General features: G+C 45.0%; 1 protein-coding gene across 4 annotated transcripts in view; it reads right to left on the minus strand.

The window, feature by feature from the left end:
- EEPD1 (endonuclease/exonuclease/phosphatase family domain containing 1) overlaps window positions 1-22223 on the minus strand; it is a 191522-nt gene that overhangs the window by 22361 nt on the left and 146938 nt on the right. For all 4 annotated transcript variants that reach the window (XM_010804256.4, XM_024990619.2, XM_015469386.3 and 1 more), the window contains exon 3: window positions 19410-19461. In XM_010804256.4, coding sequence (XP_010802558.1) covers window positions 19410-19461 — 52 coding nt within the window. The remainder of the gene's footprint in view (window positions 1-19409; window positions 19462-22223) is intronic.

Raw genomic sequence — 22223 nt, forward strand, 5'->3', positions numbered from 1 at the left:
CATAGGTGGCCAGTAATTCCTGACCAGTTAGCTCTGACTCCTGTGAAAAAGAGAGCCAGAGGCTGAGGAAGGGCGGGCAAGAGATGAGGACCAGCATTTATTAAGCGCAGCGATTAGGCACTGTTCACACATTATCACATCTGATCCCAATGACAATCCTGCGAGGAAGTTAATAATGCTCTCATCTGACACGTGAGGAAAGCAGGGCTTAGAGAGGGACCACAGCAAGGTCACCCACTGCCAGCGAGTGGGATAAAGTCCAGCGTAGCCAACTCGAAGGCTCAATTGCACTTCACTTAGGAGCGAAGTCTCAGAAAACACAAATTAGACCAACTGCCCTGTGAGATGATGTGTGTGTACTGCACCACGTGTGTTCCAAATTTGGGATCCTCTGGAACTAAAAGCCCCCCCACCACCACCACACCGCTACTGTCCACTTCCTCACCGATGCTCCAAGTTACCTGGGGACACTGCCCTCCCAGGGAGGTCAACACATCAGAACTACACCCTTCCTCCCGGTAGGAGCCAGGGACCAGCGGGACACACAGCCAAGCGTTCAGAGCTTCGTGGGGCAGCCCCTGCCCTAAAGGCTCAGGCCCGTCCTTCTCCATCCATCCAGAGAAGCAGTGGGCTTACCGCCCTTGCATCACTTGGCCCGCGAGCCCCTACTCGGTCAGGTCCATGAACATGCTCTTCCTAGGGACCCGAAAGGATTCTGGAGGACTGTTCATCCTTGTTTAAACACTCCTATCATGCTGAGGAAGACACAAAGCAAACAGGGACGCATTCCCTCTGCCTCCATAACCAGTTCATCACCAGCTGCTTCTTCAGAGTCAAGGGGAGGGATACCCACATGCACTCCTGTCACAGAGTGGCTGCCGGTTCTGGTAGCCTCTCCTCCATGCTCCCAGGAGCTCCTCAGCATATGTTTCCTGGACAAGATGGTTAAAAATAAGCACAGGGGGAGGGAGGGTACTTTGCAAGGCAGTTAGATTTTTTTTTTTTTTTTGGGCAAGGGAAATTATAAAATGGAGACTAAGAGAAAGCTGAAGATTCCTGGAGAGGCAGGTTAGGATGGGGAGTGAGAGGCACAGGGCCTAGGGCCTGGGGCCCTCCTATGGGGATTTTATACTCCTATGTTGCTGCCTCCGTGCTTGTCATCACCTCATCACCCCTTGTTTCCACCCTTCAGGGACGCTTCCAAAGGTTCTTTTCTTCTCTAAAGCTCTTTGGATGCTAAGACTCTTAATCTGAGATGGGAGTTAAGATTGTACTAGTAATTCTGTGGCTTTTTCCCTTCCTTCTCTTTAAATGGAGGCTTATGCTCTGGTATCAGCAAACACAAGCTCATTATAGGACAAGTTGTAAATTAGAGAAACAAACAAAAATTTAAGCAGAATATCACTGTGCAAAGACAACCACTGCTAACACTTTTGGTGGATTCCCTTCTAGGATGTTTCCTATGCATTTAAGCATCTGCCTGCAATGCGGGAGATCTGAGTTTGATCCCTGGGTGGGGAAGATCCCCTGGAGAAGGAAATGGCACCCCACTCCAGTATTCTTGCCTGGAGAATCCCATGGATGGAGGAGCCTGTTGGGCTACAAAGAGTCAGACACGATTGAGCGACTTCACTTTCACTTTCATAGCTGATTATTCATAAAGACACACACGGTTTTGTTCTAATGGTGCCACAGTATTACACACTCTTCCAAACTCTCTCCACGCACCATCTAACACACTCTCATATGGACACAGCATGCTAACCCCCTAGTGGTGGATGTTTCGCGGGCTGGGAGGAATTTCTGCTATTTAGGGGCTCGTTTCATTTCATTATAAACATCCTGAAATCACCTACTATGGTAGCAATAAAACCTCACCATTCTACCCTGTGCTGTACTTAAATCACTCAGTGTAGCCCGCCAGGCTCTTCTGTCCATGGGGATTTTCCAGGCAAGAATACCAGAGTGGGTAACCATGCCCTTCTCCAGGGATTGAACCCAGGTCTCCGCATTGCAGGCAGATTCTTTACCATCTGAGCCACCAGGAAAGCCCAAGAATACTGGAGTGGGTAGCCGATCCCTTCTCCAGGGGAACTTCCCAACCCAGAATCGAACCAGGGTCTCCTCCATTGCAGGTGGATTCTTTACCAGCTGAGCTACCAGGGAAGCTCCCCATTCTACCCTACGTGCTCACATTACTTATATCCACATGTCTAAAAAAGATCCCAAGTAAGTTAGTTTAAAATCATAATGTCTTTGTTTTTGAAAGTAAATCAGGAGGCTTTTTTTTTTTTTTCATGTACATACTTGTGATAAACAGATAGCAGCTCAGGGGCCTAGGGAGAGAAGGACCACAGACATTAAGCCCCTGAACTGTGCGGTCAGAAAGGAGGCAATAGACTGTTTCTTACATCTCTGACTGACAGAAGAGGTGGGAGTTTTCCTAAGTAGTTTCTTTCATCTGCAGATAAACCAGTCTCACTTTTATTTTTTCCCTCAAGCTTTGTTTTAATGTCTCTTTAGAGAATTTGTCCTGACATCAACCTGTCAGGACCCTCAGGTACAAAGGGCCAGCAGATCACAAGCCAGAATTCAGTGGGAATGTCCACTGTTCACTGTGGGGCCTTTAACAAAACTGTCCAGACTCAGGACAGCACCCGCAACTCCTTCAGTGGAGGAGTCCTTCCCACATTCTCAGTGTTTAAGTGGGTCACGTTCATTAGTTAAGGGTGAGAATCTGAAGAACACAGACTCTGGAGAAAGGCTGGCAGGACCTAAACTTTGGCTCTGCCACTTACCAAGAGTTTTGACTTTGGGCAAATGGCCCCCTTGCTCAGGCCTCAGTTTCCTCGTCCATAACAAAAAATCACTCGGGCCTCATGAGTCAGATATTTCTGAAACGGGGTGCACAGGGCTTGGCACACGGCAAGTCCCGTCTGTTCCTGCGGTGGTCATACAGACTGGGCCCTCCCTCCGTACAGGGCCACAGACAGGGGATCCTCACCCTTGACTCTCCACACCTGGCAGCCCCATTCCCCAAACACACCAGCTGGGGACGTGGGCAGGAGGAGGGGTTGTGGCCAAGCGCCACCACACTGCACGCCAGAAGCTAGAGCTACCCAAACTCAGATACAGAAGGAGAGATGGGACACCATAGTGTTAATATTCTTCTCTGGTGAAGAAGAGAATGGATTCATCCAATCGTTCAGTAAAAATGTAACTAGCACTAAGTACATGGGTACCTTGAGGTGGGCTCTGGAGCTTTAGTGGGAGCAAAGGAGTTGTGGTTCCCTGCCCCTCAGAGCTTACAGTCTGGAGATGAGGGGTGTGGGGATAGCACTGTAGGTACAGCTATTCATTTTTTTAATTAAAATTTTTTTAAATTATTTTTAAAAGTTATACTAATTATACTTCTATTGAGATTATTTCGGGGCCATGCATGTAACACATATGAATTTATTTCATTCTTGCAACAGCCTTCTAAGGTAGGTATTATTATGGCCCTGTTTAATGGATGAGAAAACACAGGCACAGAGAGGTTAACCAGCTTGCCCAAGATCACACCGCCAATAGGGACAGAGCCAGCATTTGAACCTAGGTAGTCTGGCTCCAGAACCCAGGTTCTGCATGTACAGTTGCCTTCTGTCTCTGTAGGCAGTTATGAATCAATAATCATCCAAATGTAAAAATGCAGCTAGAACTTGTGCTGCAAAGAAATGGTTAGGAGCCTGTGGGCCTCCATGATGCTAGCAGTGGGGGTGGAGGTGAGTTTGACTGAGTCAGGGAAGGCTTCTCTGAAGAAGTGAGGCTTGTGCTGGGAATTCCAAGATGAGAAGGCATTAATTAGGCAAAGAGGAGAGGTGAGCATTCCAGGCAACAGGGATTGCACGTGCCAAGGGCCTGTGGTTGGCAGAGCAGGGAGAGTTTATAGGACAGAAAGATCAGTGTCTGCAGCCCAGATGGGGAGGGGCAGAAGAGTCGAGATAAGCCTAAAGGAATCGTTAGACACCTGGCCATGGCAGGACCCTGCGGGCCTGAAAGGAGTTTCCTCCCTACCTTCCTAGCAATCCTAAACTCAGTGAAGGGCATGAAGAACAGATCTGCACTGACAAGGACATAGGGCTGCAGTGTAGAGTCAGGCTGGAGAAGGGCCAGACCAGGTAAGTAGTGCAGCAAGAGATGAAGGTGGCCTGACAACAGGAGAAAAGTAAAGTGAAAGGGGGCTCAGTCGTATCTGACTCTTTGCGACCCCATAGGACTGTAGCCTGCCAGGCTCCTCTGTCCATGGAATTCTCCAGGCCAGAATACTGGAGTGGAGCTACCAGAGAAGCCCAGCTAATGGGAGAGCAGTAAATCAGAGAGACGACTAGAAGGTAGCACAACTAGGATCAAAAGAATGAAAACGAACTGGTATGTGAATTTCACTCCAGCACTACTCACAGAGCTAAAAGACAGAAAGGACTCAAGTGCCCACCACTTGAAGAACAGATAAACAAGTGTGCTATTTCCATATGTTGAAATAGTACTGAACTACCCCTTAAGTCGGAGAAGGCGATGGCACCCACTCCAGTACTCTTGCCTGGAAAACCCCATGGATGGAGAAGCCTGGTGGGCTGCAGTCCATGGGGTCGCTAAGAGCTGGACACGACTGAGCAACTTCCCTTTCGCTTTTCACTTTCCTGCATTGGAGAAGGAAATGGCAACCCACTCCAGTGTTCTTGCCTGGAGAATCCCAGGGACGGGGGAGCCTGGTGGGCTGCCGTCTATGGGGTTGCACAGAGTCGGACACGACTGAAGCAACTTAGCAGCAGCAGCAGCAGCAGCAGTCTAGGTACAGCTGTGACATCGGGCTGTCCCTGGATCAGGTGGGGAGCAGGAACACTGCACTGGGGAGGTTGCCTCTAGACAGGGTTACCCCAGCCTTCTCTCCACGTGGTTATAATGCACGTGGGACAGACCTGCACAGCCTGGTAATTTTTGGACTATAGAAGCCTCACTGAAGCTTAAAAAAAAAAAAAAAAAAAAGACAGTTTTAGGGCAAATAAAATAAGTCCTCTGTCCCAAATTAGACACCACACCTGTGAGTAATGATTGAAACTAGTTATTCTAAGTGGAAGCAGTTCTGAAAATAGAGTTTTGGAGGATTTTTGCAGCTATTTTAGAAGTGTGCAAGAGAACTGCAGGCAGAGTTATGTACCCCACGTCACAGCAGAAACCCTGGGATGGTCATGCCATGGCTTGCACTAAATATGCCATTCCACAGATCCTAATGTTTTTACATGGCTGGAGAAACACACCAACAATGAAGGTGGATGGTATAGAGTTTCAGTTGGTACTTCCTACTGACACACTGAACCAAAAATTCAACAGGAAACGTCAACCATATATATTACAACATTTTACTTGTAAAGCAAAAAGGCATCTTCATCAAGCAGATGTTAACACTTCCTAAGACAAACCATGGTGACTTAGCCAACCACAGTTCTTTCTCTTCTCGAGTCTTCTTTCCTCTTTGACATTTTCAAGTGAACAGGCTCAAAGAATAAGATGGGTATAGATGGAGGAAGGACGGTCTCTAAGCACCAACAAACCATCCCACAGCACAACTGATTACTGACAGCATTTGTATTCATCAGCAAGAGAAAGGGTAGGGGCAGAGGGGGAGAAAGGCGACATAAAAGGGTGGGAAACGACTGCGTAGGTATTTAAATCCGCAGAAAAGCATGGAGGAGCAGAACAAAGCTGGCGCCTTACATCAGTACCCCATCCCTAACCTCCCACACGAACACCTACATATTTTTTAAAACTCCAAGGATACATTTTCTCAATCCATAAACACTAAAGACTAGATCTCTCTTAGACTCACTCTACGGCAAGGCTCCAGCACTTCCTATATGTGTTTCTGTGAAGAATGCAAAGTTATTTAGGAACTGTCACATTAAACAGAATTAGTACTTATGAACCCTCAGGGAGACTGCTCTGGTGGCCATTTTTCTTATAAAATGCCAGCCTCCAGCTATATTCTAAATGGTGTTTATGCAGCCTCCCATCCTCAAGAGCAATAATCATAAAGACTTCAAAGCTGTGGGTGAAAGTATTATAGATTCATGACTTATTTTATTTTGATTTGCATTATGCCAAATTCTAGTCTCCAAAGCCTGCATATTTCCTATTTTATTTCAGGGCAAACCACATAGATTTGATTCATCTTTTCTGTGTGGGCAGCCAGGGATAGAAAGACCTACAATTTTTCAATCCCAGACACTTTATAGCAGCAAGAACTATAGGCGGGAGTTCGCGAAACAGCGTTTCATCTTGGAGAATGTTCTGAGACTCCTTGATTCTCAATTTTCTGTGCTAACAGGGGGAATGGAGAGACAGACCCCCAAACTATCTTTCAGTTAACCTCCTTTCTCATCACGTCTTTGGCCAAAGGAAATTAAAATTAGCCAAACTGTCTGATGTTACTTTCACAGGCTTTTCAGTTCAGTTGCTCAGTCATGTCCGACTCTTTGTGATCCCATGAAATGCAGCACGCCAGGCCTCCCTGTCCATCACCAACTCCCGGAGTTTACCCAGACTCACGTCCATCGAGTCGGTGATGCCATCCAGCCCATCTCATCCTCTGTCGCCCCCTTCTCCTCCTGCCCCCAATCCCTCCCAGCATCAGAGTCTTTTCCAATGAGTCAACTCTTCGCATGAGGTGGCCAAAGTACTGGAGTTTCAGCTTTAGCATCAGTCCTTCCAATGAACACCCAGGACTGATCTCCTTCAGAAGGGACTGGTTGGATCTCCTTGCAGTCCAGGCTCCCTTTAAATTACTGGAAGTGGGTGGAGTGAAAGCTAACAGGACACAGGGGAGTGTCACAGAGATCAAGCTGCGCCCTGGTGGGGGCCACGTGGACACCAGGACCGTGCCCTGAAGGCACAACGATGGATGCCTTTACTGGCACGCTTGCCGCATGCCAAGCACCACTGCTGGCTCTTCACATACATCATGGGATGCCACCATACCATGGCTCTGCGAGGGAGGAGTATCCTTGCTCAAGAAAGGAGGAATATAGAGCTAGAGGGGTTAAGATCACCCATAGGGCAAACAGCTGAGCCAGGATCCAAGTCTACATCTGTGAATGGATTTGGAAGCTACTTGGCTTCCAGATGAAGCAACTACAGGCAGGGCAGTAAAAGGGTCAAACTTGCATTTCAGGAGGGTTACTCTGGTAACCATACAATTGAAGCACTGAGACAAAAATTAGAGACCAAGTAGTAATTGCATATGTTTTAACTTTTCTCTCCGCATTCACATTTTTTAGAAATTTCACTTTTCTAGAAAGTCATACTATAAATATCAATTAAAATTGGCTTGAACTTTATCAATACAGCACATGTGTAAGTGCACACACACATATACTTTTCTCTTCATAAATAAAAGGTTATTAAGTGCTGTTACTAAATAAATTAAGCACCAAAACGACATTTAAAAATGTCCCTGCCACATCTTAACATGAAGGCTAAAAATAAGTGTTACTTCTTCCTCTCTTGTTCACAAATACAGCCAAGCAAGCTAAGTGTATAACAAGGATGTCTGGGTGATTAGGAAGAAAATGAACAATCAATACACAGCAATTTATTCTCTAACTAGAGGTTTCAGCCAGATGGAGAGAGGGAGTGAGACAAAGTACATCTGATAGAGAAGATGAGCAGTAATGTAAAACTCCTGTCTCATGATTTCATAATAAAAAAAGCAGGAGGGAAGGCTCTAGCACCTCCAGCCCCACTCAACCTCAGAGCTGGTGCAAATTTGGGAATTCAGGCAAAACCCCAGAAATTGTTACCTTCCCTTCCAGGTTCAGCCCTTCAGCTTATAAATGGTGGGGACTTTGTTTTAGTCCTGAGTACTTCTGGTCCCTCTGGATCCCTGGAGCTGGACGTGTCAGGAAGATGCTCTGTGACCCCATAGTGTTTCTACAGACCACTGAAATCTGGTGACTGATCACTTGTACTTTTAGAGTAACTCATACATGGGGTGCTGCTTTGTTTCCTCTGGCTGTCTTCTTCCAAACTAATTAATTCTGCATATGAAAATAAGCCTACATTAAGGTTAGTGGGGACAGACCCAGGGCAAGAGAAGAAATGGGGTGGCAACACTGAGTGTGGTGAGGAAATGAGTCTAGAATCTAGTAAGGGGTCTTGGATTATTCTCATAAGGGATATCTGTATGTTGTTCTGAATTTCTACAAAGATAGATCAACATCTCTAAAGGTGGGCTGGATGCTTTCCCAGAAGTTTGGAGTCTGGTTAAGGTCCAAATTCACCATTTCAATGTCTCCCAAAGGTTCACAAAAAATATTTTATCAACTGTAGGAAGCACTCATTCTAAGTGGGTAGTTAACAATTTGATAGATCGCTCCACTGAATTAATTCTGGCAAAGCTGGCCTTAATGACCAACTCAATCAGGATGATTTTACCTACTGAGAACATTCAGCATAAATCTTTTTAGCAACTGAGCCAAAGAGTTTCACTTGCCTGCCCTTCTGTTTCATTTAAAATTCCCAACTGGCTTACACATTACTGAATCAAAGTCATGCTCTCAAGAAATGAATGAATGAATCATTCACAAAACATCTCAGAATTCTCTAAAACAGTGAATTGAAAGTTCTCTCAGTACCAACTCATGGTTAGCATTTCCTGATAACAGAAGCATTTGAGGGTGGGCCAAATAAAATAGGAAATTGCATATAACTCCTGTCATCATGGCTATGTGAGTGTTTGTATAAGATAATGGCTACATGCAATGAGTTGGGCATATTTTCTTACTGTTGAAAAGCAAAAAAGAGTTAAGACGCTAATGAGGCAGGAGGGAAAAGTGCTTAGGATATACCCGACGGTAAGCAGAGCCTTTCCATTGCTGGAAAAAAAATCCTAGAGCAGGCTGTCTTCCCTTCTTTCAAGCCAAAAAAATGATCTAGAATATCAATTTTCAAGCATTTCTGACCATGACTCATAGCAATAAATAAAATTTTATATAGCAATCCAATATAATGCTGTATTACTGCCAACTATGTATGTATACCTGTATCTATCTATCCATATCCTTCTATCTATCCATTTATTCATCCATCTACCCACTCATCCATCCATCCATCCATATACATATAGTGAAACAAACGATGGCTATAACTTACTCAATTAATTTTATAACCTATAATTTGAGAATCAAGCTCAAATATTTCTTACTACGAAGTCTCTGGTCTTACTAGAATATCATAATGTGCTGTACTTTCATTTCTGTCTTTGCCAAAACCAAATGAAATGTTTTTGCTAGACTTTATGTAGATAATGCCTTAGAAGTCTCCTCAAATAAATGAAATTGTGTCACTAAAGTTGAATGAGCTTTGGAACACTGAGTAAGTATGAGCCACTTGTAACCCCATCCCAAATAAAATGTGGCATGTATGGGCTCAGTCGTGTCTGATTCTCTGCAACCCCATGTACTATAACCTGCCAGGCTCCTCTGTCCATGGGATTTTTCAAGCAAGAATAAGAAGGTTGCCATTTCCTTCCCTAGGGGATCTTTCTGACTAGAGATTGAACCCACGACTCCTACATCTCCTGAATTGGCAGGTGGATTCTTTACCACTTGTGCCACCTGGGAAGCCCCTTCATTAAAACATGGTACCCAGGAATATAGCCAGCTTTCAAAATCCACCTGTTTCTAACAAGATTAGCAGCTAAATTTTCATCAGAAACAATGAAGATCAGAAGGCAGCAGAATGACATATTCAGAGTGCTGACAATGAAGAATTTTATATCCAGAAAAAAAAAAAACTTTCAAAAATGAAGATGAAATACACTCCCAGACTAAAAACAAACAAACTATGAGAATTTGTTCCTGGCAGACATTCCTGAGAAGAAACACCAAAAACACGTTGTCAGGCTGAAAGCAAGTGACACCACAGATGAGGCCAGCAAAATTCTCTTTAGTTGATGATAAACTGATTCTTAGCAAAGCATGGAGAAGGTTGATTTTTCAAGGCCCCTTTGACTTTCAAGCATGAATGAAATGATCCTTGTGCTCTTGTTATAGGCCTTGTTTTGGCCCCCACCTAAGTTTGCATTCCAGATAGCTATTATATGATTTCTCTTCTTTTGCTCTACAAATCCAGAATCAATTAGGAGGCTAAGAAGTAATGAAGATGTTAGTATGAAGACAAGGAGATGGAACCATCAAGGAGAGTGTCCCCAAGGACAACCATCGCAGGTAAAAGACAGCAGTTGATTCAGGCTCCCCAGTTCATGCAGCTCACCTGGATAAGACAAGCTCTAGGAATGATTTCCTTCCTTTTCCCACTCCTTAATTCACAGCACTGTATCTAAATGGCTGCAAAATTTTTAAAAATATTTTTAACACAAAATCATTATTAATGCATTATAAAAACAGAACTGACTCATTAGAAAAGACCCTGATGCTGGGAAAGATTGCAGGACAGGGGGACAACAGAGGATAAGATGGTTGGATGGCATCACTGATGTGATGGACATGAGTGCAAGCAAGCTCTGGAAGTTGGTGATGGACAGGGAAGCCTAGTGTGCTGCAATCCATGGGGTCACAAAGAGTCGGACACAACTGAGCAACTGAACTGATAGAAACAGAAATAGGTACATATGCCAAAAAATGGGTAATTTCATATATAATTTTTAAGTACAACATAAAATTATCTCACAATAATTTTTAATAGAAAGTAAAAAACATTTTTAGTAAAAATACTTTGGGTTAGAAGTTGGTAAGAGTAAACTATGATTTATTAGATTAACTGGGATAGGGGCTAGGCTCCTAAGGGTTAAGGACAGCTGAAAGGGGATAGAGGCTGGTTGTGTAAGGTGGGAATTTACATTCAGGATAACTATGAGTATGGAACTTCCCTGGAGGCCCAGTGGTTAAGACTCTGCACTTCCAATGCAAGGAGCATAGGTTCAATCCCTGGTCAGGGGATTAAGATCCCACATTCTGCAGGGTGCAGCAAAAAAAGAAAAAAAAGATAACTATGACTACATAAAAGAAGAGAAATAGGACAGCAGCAAAGAGGAAAGTAGGACAATAGCAACACATTTCAGATTTCAGGAGCCCTAAAGATGTCTCACGTTACCAGGGAAGAAAATGATGCTAGAAAGAAAGGAGTGAAGAATGGGGTCACGGGGATTCTCTGAACCAGATAATCTCCTTAGAATAACCAATATGGGATCAAGCCATAAATCACAGAAAGATAACCCAAGGGATGCTGTTTCTGTGCCAGTGGGATGCAGTCTCATCTAACATCTGACTGGCTTCTTACCACGCGAAGGACCCTCCCTGCAGACCTTGAGCACTATGCCTTCCTGGGAAGGGTGAGCCATCCACTCTGAGACCCATTTCCTACTAGGCTACCATTTTGCAATGAGAGAAGGTATTGCAGCATTTCTGAGGTAGAGAAATGGGTGTAACGGCTAATGTTTTCCTCAACACTGACATGAGTCACAGGTAGATAGGAAAGATAGTAGTCTTGGTAATAGCTGTATGGGTCTCCTAGCCCAGCACAAAGCCTGACACAAGTACTTAATAAAAATTGGCTGAAAGAATGCATACATGTTCTTTTACATAGTTGTAATTAGAGCAGGCACAACTGCTTATCCTCCTTTTTGTAAACATTATATCAAATTTATACAAAGCTTAATGATGATCAGTTTTAATGGCCACCACACACCAGTCCATGGGCAGACCTACCATAGACTGTTTAAACTCACCCTTCCCGCTGAGCAGTGAGCTGCCTGCAATGATTCATAATTATAAAGCACGCTGTCAAATGCTTTTCCACATTTTTATGGATCATTTCCTCTACATACACTCCCAGAAACCTACCTTGGTCATAGCGTAGGGATATCTTAAAGGCAATGAAATATTCTGCTCCAGAGCTTACAAAAGGACAATGCCTTCTCACCACCCTCCTCAATGAACGGGGAGGCTGGTGCTATCACAACTTCAGTATTACATATTATTGTTTAAAAACCTTCACCAATGTGATAGTACATTTAAAATGATCCCTCATTGTTTACTTTAATTATCTTTGAAAGCTAATAAAGCTAAAAGCAATTTAAAAGTCCTATTTGTGAACTTTACTTTTTGCTCACTTCAAATAAAAGCTTTTCATAATATGAGAAAGGTAGTGCGAGCCCCTAAATATACATGGTATATTGTGATGGTTTTAAAAGAATAGGAGAAAATTTAAAAGAATAAGAATAAAGAAAATAAGGAGTTCAATGAACTGTGAAGCCTGGCCCATAATTCACCAAGATGCTCCATTTTCTGGCAGCTGAGGGGCCTGCAGGGGATTCTAGCCAAGAGCCCTTTCCCAAATGGGGTCAGGACCCAAGTGTGCAGTCTGCAAAGTAGAGCTGGTGAGCAGCTGGTTGCAGTGGCCCCTGCGGGCCTGAGCTAGACTCCAAGCAGTGAACAGGGGGAGGCTGAGCTCCACAGGGGCCCCCATTTCTGCTCATTAGCCCTTCAAGGAAGTAGCAAGCTGTCTGTTGGAAGGGATTTAGCCAGGAACATGAGTACAAAGAGTTTGACCATAATTAAGCACTGATTGGCTCAACCCACTTAAAAAATCTAACAGATACATGAATACTGATTATTCAAGATGGCATTCAAATGAAGCTCTGACTATGGGCTTCTCTAGGCTTCCCTGGTGGCTCAGTGATAAAAGAATCCACCTGCAATGCAAGACACAGGTTCAATCCCTGGGTTGGGAAGATGCCCTAGAGGGCATGGCAACCCACCAGTATTCTTGCCTGAAAAATCCCATGGTCAAAGAAGCCTGGTAGACTACAGTCCCTGGGGTTGCAAAGAGTCAGACACAACTGAAGCGACTGAGTGTGCATGCATGCATGGGCTTCCTTGGTGGTTTAGCCATAAAGAATCCTCTTGCAGTACAGGAGATTTGGGTTTGATCCCTGGGTCGGGAAGATCCCCTGGAGAAGGAAACGGCAACCCACTCCAGTATTCTTGTCTGAGAAATCACATGGACAGAGGGTCCTGGCGGGCTACAGTCCAGGGGGTGGCAAAAGAGTTGGAGATGATTTAGTGACTAAACAACAACAATGGCAAGGACTAGGCACGGGAGAAAAACAAATCCAGGTTGCTTAAGAATCTTGCTCTGATATTTTAAAATCCACACAGAGTACTGTTTTGTAAAAGGCACATTTTATGTTAAGATTCTTGAAGCAATTCATTTTGACACTGACCCTACGGAGGGTGTGTTTGCAGCACGTTCTCTGTCCTCTTCCATGTTCCTCATGGCCTTCCTCTGCAGTGGCCCAGACTCTCTGTAGCCCTCGCATCACTGAGAGTTCCTCTGTGCTCAGATGCTCCCCCGAGAGTGTCCGCATCCTGAACCCTGAACCTCCGACTTCCTTCTCCTCCCACCTCCAGCCCATGTTCTCTGTCTTCGCTGCTGGACCAAGGAGTGCCCGTGGAGACAAGCAGCACAAGTGCATGTCTGTTTTGCTCCAAGGATTAGAAGAGCTCGGTTTAAATTCTTCATCACCTGGACCAGGGACCAACTGTCTGGATCTGCTCCCAGTCCTGGAATATGCAGAGACAGAAGCCCCCATACAGTCCATGGAAGCTGAAGACCAGGATAAATGAGACCAGAGAACACAGGCAGTGGTCACACTGAAGTGAGCACTGGACGAGAACTGAGTCCACCGGGGCAGGTCCTGATTCTACCAACACAACTGCTATGGGCCCAGGCAAGCTGGACACTCCAAGACCTCTGTGTCCTGTCTGCAAAGTGGTGGATGACGGGGCTGGACTCAGTGGATTAAACAGTCTCCCTCAGCTCGGACATTCTGGGATTCCATATGTGCCATTCAAGTGTATTTTTATAATTTTATCTCCCTTGGCATATAGTGCGATTTAGGCACAGCACAAGCTCTCAACTGCTGCACAAACTAAATTAACAGGGAGTCTAAATCACAGAGAAAAACACTCCAAAAGAGCATAATAACAAAGTTAGAGCTTATATATGTGCCTGCAATGCGGGAAACCTGGGTTTGATCCCTGGGTTGGAAAGATCCCCTGGAGAAGGGCATGGAAACCCACTCCAGTATTCTTGCCTGGAGAATCCCCATGGATAGAGGAGCCTGGAGGGCTACAGTCCATGCAGTCACAAAGAGTTGGACATGACTGAGCGACTAAACACACTCACATGTGGATGTGTGTATATTTATAACCTACCACCATCAGAGATACAAGCACTCAGCATCCTTAGTTTATTCATACAAATCTATGTGATAATCATTTACCTCTTGTTTCCTTCTGAAAATCTCCAGGAAGCTACTAACTACTTAAAAAAATTTTTTTTTTAATTTTGATTTGGGGTACAGCCAATTAACAATGTTGTGATAGTTTCAAGTGAACAGTGACGGGGACTTAGCCATACATATACATGTATCCATTCTCCCCCTAAATCCCCTCCCATTCAAGCTGCCACATAACATTGAGCTGAGTTCCATGCAGGAAGCTACTAACTTCTAATTCCAACATTACTGACCACTAGGCGATGGCACCCCATTCCAGTACTCTTGCCTAGAAAATCCCATGGACGGAGGATCCTGGTGGGCTGCAGTCCATGGAGTAGTGAGGAGTCGGACACGACTGAGCGACTTCACTTTCACTTTTCACTTTCATGCATTGGAGAAGGAAATGGCAACCCACTGCAGTGTTCTTGCCTGGAGAATCCCAGAGATGGGGGAGCCTGGTGGGCTGCCATCTCTGGGGTCGCACAGAGTCGGACACAACTGAAGCGACTTAGCAGCAGCAGCAGCAGGGTTCAGTTGGAAAAGCCCCTGCTTCGCCACCGTGTGCAAACACCAAGTTCAATTTTTCTAGTCTGAGGCTTGTTGGTGAAATGTACATGCTTCATCTCACATGGAAAGCACAAGAGGCCACAGAGATGACCTGCTCTACCTGCAGGAAAACTGGACTAAGAGTGGGACTTCACAATGGAAATTCTAGGAAACATGTCTAGACGCAGCAGCAGGCATGGAGACTGGCAGGCATTTTGTCCTAGACAATTTTGCAAACAGGGTGGGGGCTGAGGTGGGGTAGGACAGGCGATAACTATGAGTTGGGCATCCTGAATCCCCAGGAGACCTGGCTCTCACAGACAGCTCTTCAGGTGTAGTTGGGTCTTGTTTAGGGTCAGCTGGTACCCTGCCCTCTGGCCCTTCCAGGGAGAGGGTGACCTCCAGCTGGAGGGAACGGCCAAAGTATTGTTTGCAGCTTTGCAGGAAGCTGTTTGAAAGGGTCATTGAAAAGTGATCTTACTAAATCAAGCTGTACCAATATTTTTGTTTCCTTTCATGCAATGCCACGTTTAAAGGCGTTAGATGGGACCTGTCTATAAAGCCTGGGAAACAAGTCTGTGTGACTTAAGTTCAGAAAAACAAAAGCATCCTGCTCTTAAAGCACAGAAAACAGAGAAGGTGGGAAGACCTACATCTGTCTCAGAGAAAGTCCTTGCTTTTGGCACCTAATGGATATTTGACAAAAAACAAAAACCCGAACACTTTTTCAAAGAAAGCTCACATATCCTGACACTTATGCTCAAATGATAAAGAATTTGCCGCCAATGTAGAAGACATGAGTTTGATCCTTGGGTCAGGAAGATTCCCTGGAGAAAGAAATGGCAACCCACTCCAATATTCTTGCCTGGGAAGTCCCATGGACAGAGGAGCCTGGCATGCTGCAGGCCATGGGGTTGCAAAGAGTTAGAAACAACTGAGCAACTAACACTTTCCAAAGTTCTAACAGATTTTTAGAACAAGAAGCAATTATTAATTGTATGGTCTATAACTTATTTTTTAAATAAATGACAAATAACTTTCACTTGTCTGGGAAATGGCTTTGTGCAATGTTGATGGAGAAGAGAAATTCAGAGACTTGACCTCCCAGATGTCCCCAGTCTCCATCCCAAACGATGACACTTGAATTAAGACAAAGTGTTTGAAGAGGTAAAAACTGGGAACCTGCTGATCTACACATGGCAGTCACTGGGCAGGTGTTCACCACTCTCCTCTCCATTCAGATGAAACATGGAAGCCCCTAAAACCAGTAGGAATCACCGGATCAAGGAGTAAAGAAAGAATTAACAGAGCATGAAAAGGAGAATTTTCCTCTCTTCACAACGTGATCAAGGATCATCTGTGAAACCTAAGTCTTTTAACTTTTAGAGGAAAGATCCACAAAAGGAACAGAAAGCTGTTACGTGGATAAGGAAAGAGGCCAGGCCTCTGAGGAAGGCAGTCTGCCAGGTCTAATGGCTAAACTGAGCCGGGGCTGCAAGGGGACCCCCACTCTCCTACAACAGTCTCCCCACAGCTCCTCTGCGCTCTGCAGAAACCCACAAAGTCTTGGCACTTCCTAAAATGGACAAGCTCTCCACCTAAAGTCAGGGAAAGTACAAATCAGACAAATGGCTGCTAGTTTTGAACTAAAATGCTAAGATCACAACACTGTCTAACATTACCAAGAAAAAGCACTAAAAGTTTTATTCTTGTAGCTGTAGCAGCAGCTACAAACCTGCTGCTGCTGGTTTGTAGCCTTTTATGTTTTACATAATTTAAATATTTTGCAGGTGAAATTTAACCTACAAATAGCTGTGAGGGAAATGACTCCTTCAGAAGAGCCTCCATCTTATAAGTGAAAGGCATGTGTAAGTTCCCACTGTTGGGACTGTCTGGAAGGGACCAGCCCCATTGTGGTAGGATCTAAGGAGTTCAGTAATTACAAAACCCTAAAGCAGGTTGCCACATGAAACCCAACTGCAAAGACAGTTAAAGAGGTGTGAGGTTTGTCGGATGTTGTGTCTGAGGTCATTCTTGCTGGCTCCACTTATTAAATTAACTAAGCCTATTTTTTCAATGAAAGGAAAAAGCAGGCAAACTAGAGATAAAAACTGAGTGCTTACAAATAGACTTCTGATGTTTTACTTCTCTTTTGACGCAAGAAAGCAAGCCTGATTGCCCACTAAGGCAAAAAGCTGACACCTCAGAGGTTCTCTATGAAACTGGACTAGTCAACAGCAGTGATCGTGACAGTAACTGATACTCCTCAGGAGAACTTCTTAGACTTTGGTCCACGTGAACCACCTGGGGTTTTGTCAGAATGCAAACTGAATCAGGCAATGGGGCCTGAGATTCTGCATTTCTAACATGCTTACAATACTGTCGGTCTGCAGACCACACTCCGAGTAGCAAAGCTATTGCTATAGTTTACTGAGAACTTTCCTCGGTGATTCTTTAGTTTGTCTGGGTAGGTGAGAATCTGTAATTCATAAGGTTCTTTAGGGAATGTATCTTATTCTAACATGAACTGAACCGATCTTATTGCAAAAAATAGCACTAGGCCAGGTATAAGCCATGTGTCACTCAATACAACCGGCTGCCAAGCTCAAGTCTACTGATCACTTCTGGACTTTTCTAGAAATGTTTGCTACTTGCCCTGCATATTGAAAGCTCAACAAAAGCCTGCAGTGTGAGTGAATGAATGAACACACAAATGAGAGAGGGAAGAAGGAAACTCAGTGACCTTGGCTCCTAGCTGGCCCCTGTGCATATTTAAACTATCTTATTGGTCTTTCTACTGCTCATTTGTGGAGATAGGGGAACAGTACAAAACCATCATCATATGTGGTGAGAAAGAGGGAGGGAGGGAGGAGGAAGAGGAAGGGAAAACAACACGGGCAGTAGCTGACTCTGCGGGACCACTGAGCGCCAGGTATGGAGTTAAGTCCTTTACATAGGCTGTCTACTTGATCTTCTCAAATCTTCTGTGAATTTTGGGTTATAAAGAGTCCCACTTTACAGACCGGGAAAGTAAACCACAGAGAAGGCTGATAACTCAAGGTAACCCGCTTAAGAAGGACGAGGTGGCTCTGGGCCCAGCTCTCCAAACCCCACCCTATAAGCTCCCATTCTGTTGGACTCCACAAGCTGTTAGTTTCCCACACCGGCTTGGCTGTGTGGCCTCTCCACAAAGGGCATTAACACAACTCTAAAGAGCTATAGATATTTTTGGTGCCTGTGTTTCTATTGTGCTGATGCACCTTAGCACATGGTTGCCATGCGTTTACCAGTTTTGTCTAATTTTTTTTTAATTGAAGAGTAAACAAATACCTGTAGTGAATACTGAGAAGAAAATTGTTTCTGGAGGGGTAACGTTTTAAAAGTTTCAAGAATATACAAAGAATCTTCATGTACACTTAGTATGTTTTAATGGCTGGATTAAGAATTGATAGGAGTAGTTAAGAATTAATGAGTCGATAACTTTGGCACTTAGGAAGCCCTTCCGCTGCACTAACTCATTTGGTTCTCATGTCATCTCTCTGAGGTCAGGCAGGCAGCACCATCCTTGTTCCATCTGTAATACAAATAAGGCTCGAGGGATGTGAAATTCAGAGCCAGAGTTCAGATAGATACCTCCCTCCCCACACATCACTGCCTGTGCTTAAAGACTTTATTTGCTTTAGTGACAACCAGCAGACTGACCACTAATGAAAATATTTTAAATTATATGAATAATATCATTTGGGCGCTTATCTCGCTAACCATTTTCTTCTACATTACCCTTAGAGAGTCCAATTAATGACCATGGCCACATACTCGGCAAGAGTCCTGAGCCACCCAGGGAACCGCTTGGGAGGCCCCGGGGTGGCACCTGGACCATGCAGCACACAGACTGAACCCACGACTGGCAAAAGGCCCCAGCTGAGTGCTTGACTTGAACGTGGAGAACTGAGACACGCTGACAGCTCCTTCCAGGGCACGTGTGGGACGGGGTTTCCCAAACCGCAGAAGTAGCCCTCAAAGGAGTTCAGACACATGAATTTGACTATTCAACAGAAAAAACACTGGTTCTAGAAATAAAACTATGGGCCTCAAATCCTTACTCTGCCACTTAGCTAATTTTCCTAATTAGAGCGAGTTCCCTCACCTCGCTGCCTTAATTTTGGCATCCACAAGCTCAGACAAAAACACACACAAGCAGAGATGGAGGGAAGGACAGAATCTGGCACGCTGGCAGCATCGGGTGTGTGGTGTTTCCAGGCACAGAAAGCCTGCTCCAGAGCCTGGCCCACAGCAAAGTGAGCCTCTGCTTTTACTCAACTCTGAAAACGCCAAGCAAGGGAGAGTTTGCAAGCGTTAATGGCCTATGAGCAATATGGGGGCATTCTGATTAAAAATCTGCACGGTTTACTACAGACCAACTTTGTTGCAAGTGCTGTCTCTGGCGATAGAAAGTGGAGTTTTTCCTGGTGTGGCACTCTGCTCTAAGTTTATGGATCTGGGGTAGGAAGAATAAAATATTTACCTTTTCCAGGGCCTCTCTGTCAAGTAGTTCTTGCACAGCTAGCAGCTTGATGCTGTAAGAAAAAAAGTAAAACCACACTTGAAAACAAAACATTTCACGTCACCAAGCATGAGACAAGTCATGAAAACAAAGGTCTGAAATTTCAGCCTGCATTTCTACACCACCCCCAGTCTGAAGGTGACCTTTGGTTTGAGCTGAAATGACCATTTCAGAACTAGCTGAAATGTTTCTGAATTGTAAAAATGATTTTACCATAGAATCCAGCAATTCCACTTCTTGGCATATACCCACAAGGGTTGAAAACAGGGACTCAGATATTTGCACGGCCCACGTTCACAGTAACATGATTCACAGCAGCCAAAAGGTGAAAACAATGTACATCATTGGATAAATGGATAAACAAAAGACAGTGCATACATATGATAAAATATTTAGCCTTAAGAGAAGGAAGTTCTGGCACTTGCTACAACATAGAGGAAACTTGAAGACACCATGCTCAGTGAAATAAGCCAGACGCAAAAGGACAAATACTGTATGATTCTTCTTACGTGAAGTCCCTAGACGTGTCACACCCAAAGAGACTCAAAGTAGAATGGTGGCTGCCAAGGGCTGGGGGAGGCGGGAATGGGGAGTTATTACTTATTGGGTACGGAGTTTCTGTTTGGGAAAATGTTCTGGAGATGCTGGCGACGGTTGCACACAAAGTGAGTGTGCTTAATGTCAGTGAAATGTACACTTATTAATGGCTGAAATAGTAAATTTTATGTTGCATACATTTCCCCACAAAAATTTCTAAAAGCAATTGATAGTTGCTTATGTAAGCAACTTCAATAAATTCAGAGGAATATAAAGAAGAAAACAGTTACCCATGTTCAGCACTAATCTTCCCTTGACGTCCCTCTGGTGAGAATAAATAACTAAAATCACTCCTTATGAAGACAGCCTGCTCACCCGCTCATTTGTTACTGCATATGGATGGAGCCCTCCTGGGTGCAAGAAGCCAAGAGCACCTGATGACTATGACCTGCTCCTTGCCCACAAGTTCACAGCCTCCCGGAGGCCACGCTGAGGAAAAGGACCAGCAGGGTGCCAAGTGGACTGGCTGGGGAGCCGAGAGGAGCCCAGCCTGCCGAGGGCAGAGATGGCTTCCTCTAGGAGGGACCAGGTTAGCCTTGCCAGGGGAGGGGCCTGGGGAGAAAGGCAACCAGGGACAGAGGCACCACGGAGGAGAGAAAGGGCTTGGAGTGTATACAACTCGCCAGTTTCCAGCTTAGGGGCCAGAGCCCAGACTTTAGCCAGCAGCTGAGATGAGGGAGTTCAGATGTGTGGGAACAGGTCCCTTCTGTGACAAGTTGCTTTTGAAGTGTCTAGGGACACAATGAGCAGGCAGCCAGGGCAGGAAGGCCCAGCACACAGGAGGAAGTGGGAGCTTGGTGAGACTGTTTAGGGGGCAGGTCAGCTCTCCATGGTGTCGTTCTGCTCCCTCCCCACCCAGCTAATCTGTTTGTGGTCACTGGTCACTGCACCCCTACCAATCTGCACAAGCTCTCCCGAGCAGAAATTGGCCCTACCCGTACCACACACCTCCCTCAAAGGTAGTTATGCCCGTAACAAGTTTCACCTCAACCTACAGAATTCTTAATAATCTCCCTATACAGGCAGGCAGGCACTGCCCAACCAAATGACTAGGTTTACCTAAAAGCAGTTCAGCAAGTGCAATAAAAGTGTTAAAGGCCTACAAGAAACCACCGCCACCACCACCACCAATTTAGCAGACATCAGGGCTAATGGACAAGACCCTGTGCATTCCCTCTGCTCCAGTCACTGAGTTTCCTTCATCTCTTGGACATGTTTGCTTTTGCTGTTTCTCTGGCATGGAAAGGTCATCCCCAAGACCTTGACAACACCAGTTACATCTAATTACATCATCCCAGGCTAAGTTCAAATGTTAACTTCTCCAAGCAGCATTCCTGGTCACCTTGGATTTTTTTTTTTTATGTGTACTTACTGGTTGTTGTTGTTTAGTCACTAAGTCATGTCTGACTCTGTTGCGACCCCATGGGTTGTAGCCCACCAGAATTCCTCTGTACAAGGGATTTCCCAGGCAAGAATACTGGAGCAGGTTGCCACCTCCTCCTCAAGGGGATCTTCCTGACTCAGCGATCCAACCCGAGTCTCCTGCATTGGCAGGCGGGATTTTACCACTGAGCCATCTGGGAAGCCTAAAGCACTTATTTGTCAGGTTGCTTTTGTCTGTTTCCTCTCACTAGCAGGGAAGCCCTTTGAGGCCAGGGGTTCAAGGGTCTTCTCATTACATCTGTGATGTCTATAACTGACATGAAGGACACTCAGGAATATTTATTTACTGGCTGCCTATGAGGGCCCAGGGGCTTACAGACCAAGTTGCTCCTGGTATGGAGAGCTAAAATCACTGGTCAAGCTTTAGTTTCTCTGTCTGACAAAAAAAGCCCTCCAATGAGATGACTGTGTGTGTTTTGTGTTTTCCTCGGTGTGGACAGTGCTACACACATTTGTAGAAATGCCTGCTCTGTCTGGTGGCAGGTCAAAGCTACAGGTCACTCCTCAGTTCAGTTCAGTTCAGTTCAGTCACTCAGTCATGTCCGACTCTTTGCGACCCCATGAATCGCAGCATGCCAGGCCTCCCTGTCCATCACTAAGTCCCGGACTTCACCCAGACTCACGTCCATCGAGTCAGTGATGCCATCCAGCCATCTCATCCTCTGTCGTCCCCTTCTCCTCCTGCCCCCAATCCCTCCCAGCATCAGAGTCTTTTCCATTGAGTCAACTCTTCGC

The sequence above is a fragment of the Bos taurus genome, chromosome 4 (assembly GCF_002263795.3).
Source record: "Bos taurus isolate L1 Dominette 01449 registration number 42190680 breed Hereford chromosome 4, ARS-UCD2.0, whole genome shotgun sequence".
NCBI lineage: Eukaryota > Metazoa > Chordata > Mammalia > Artiodactyla > Bovidae > Bos > Bos taurus.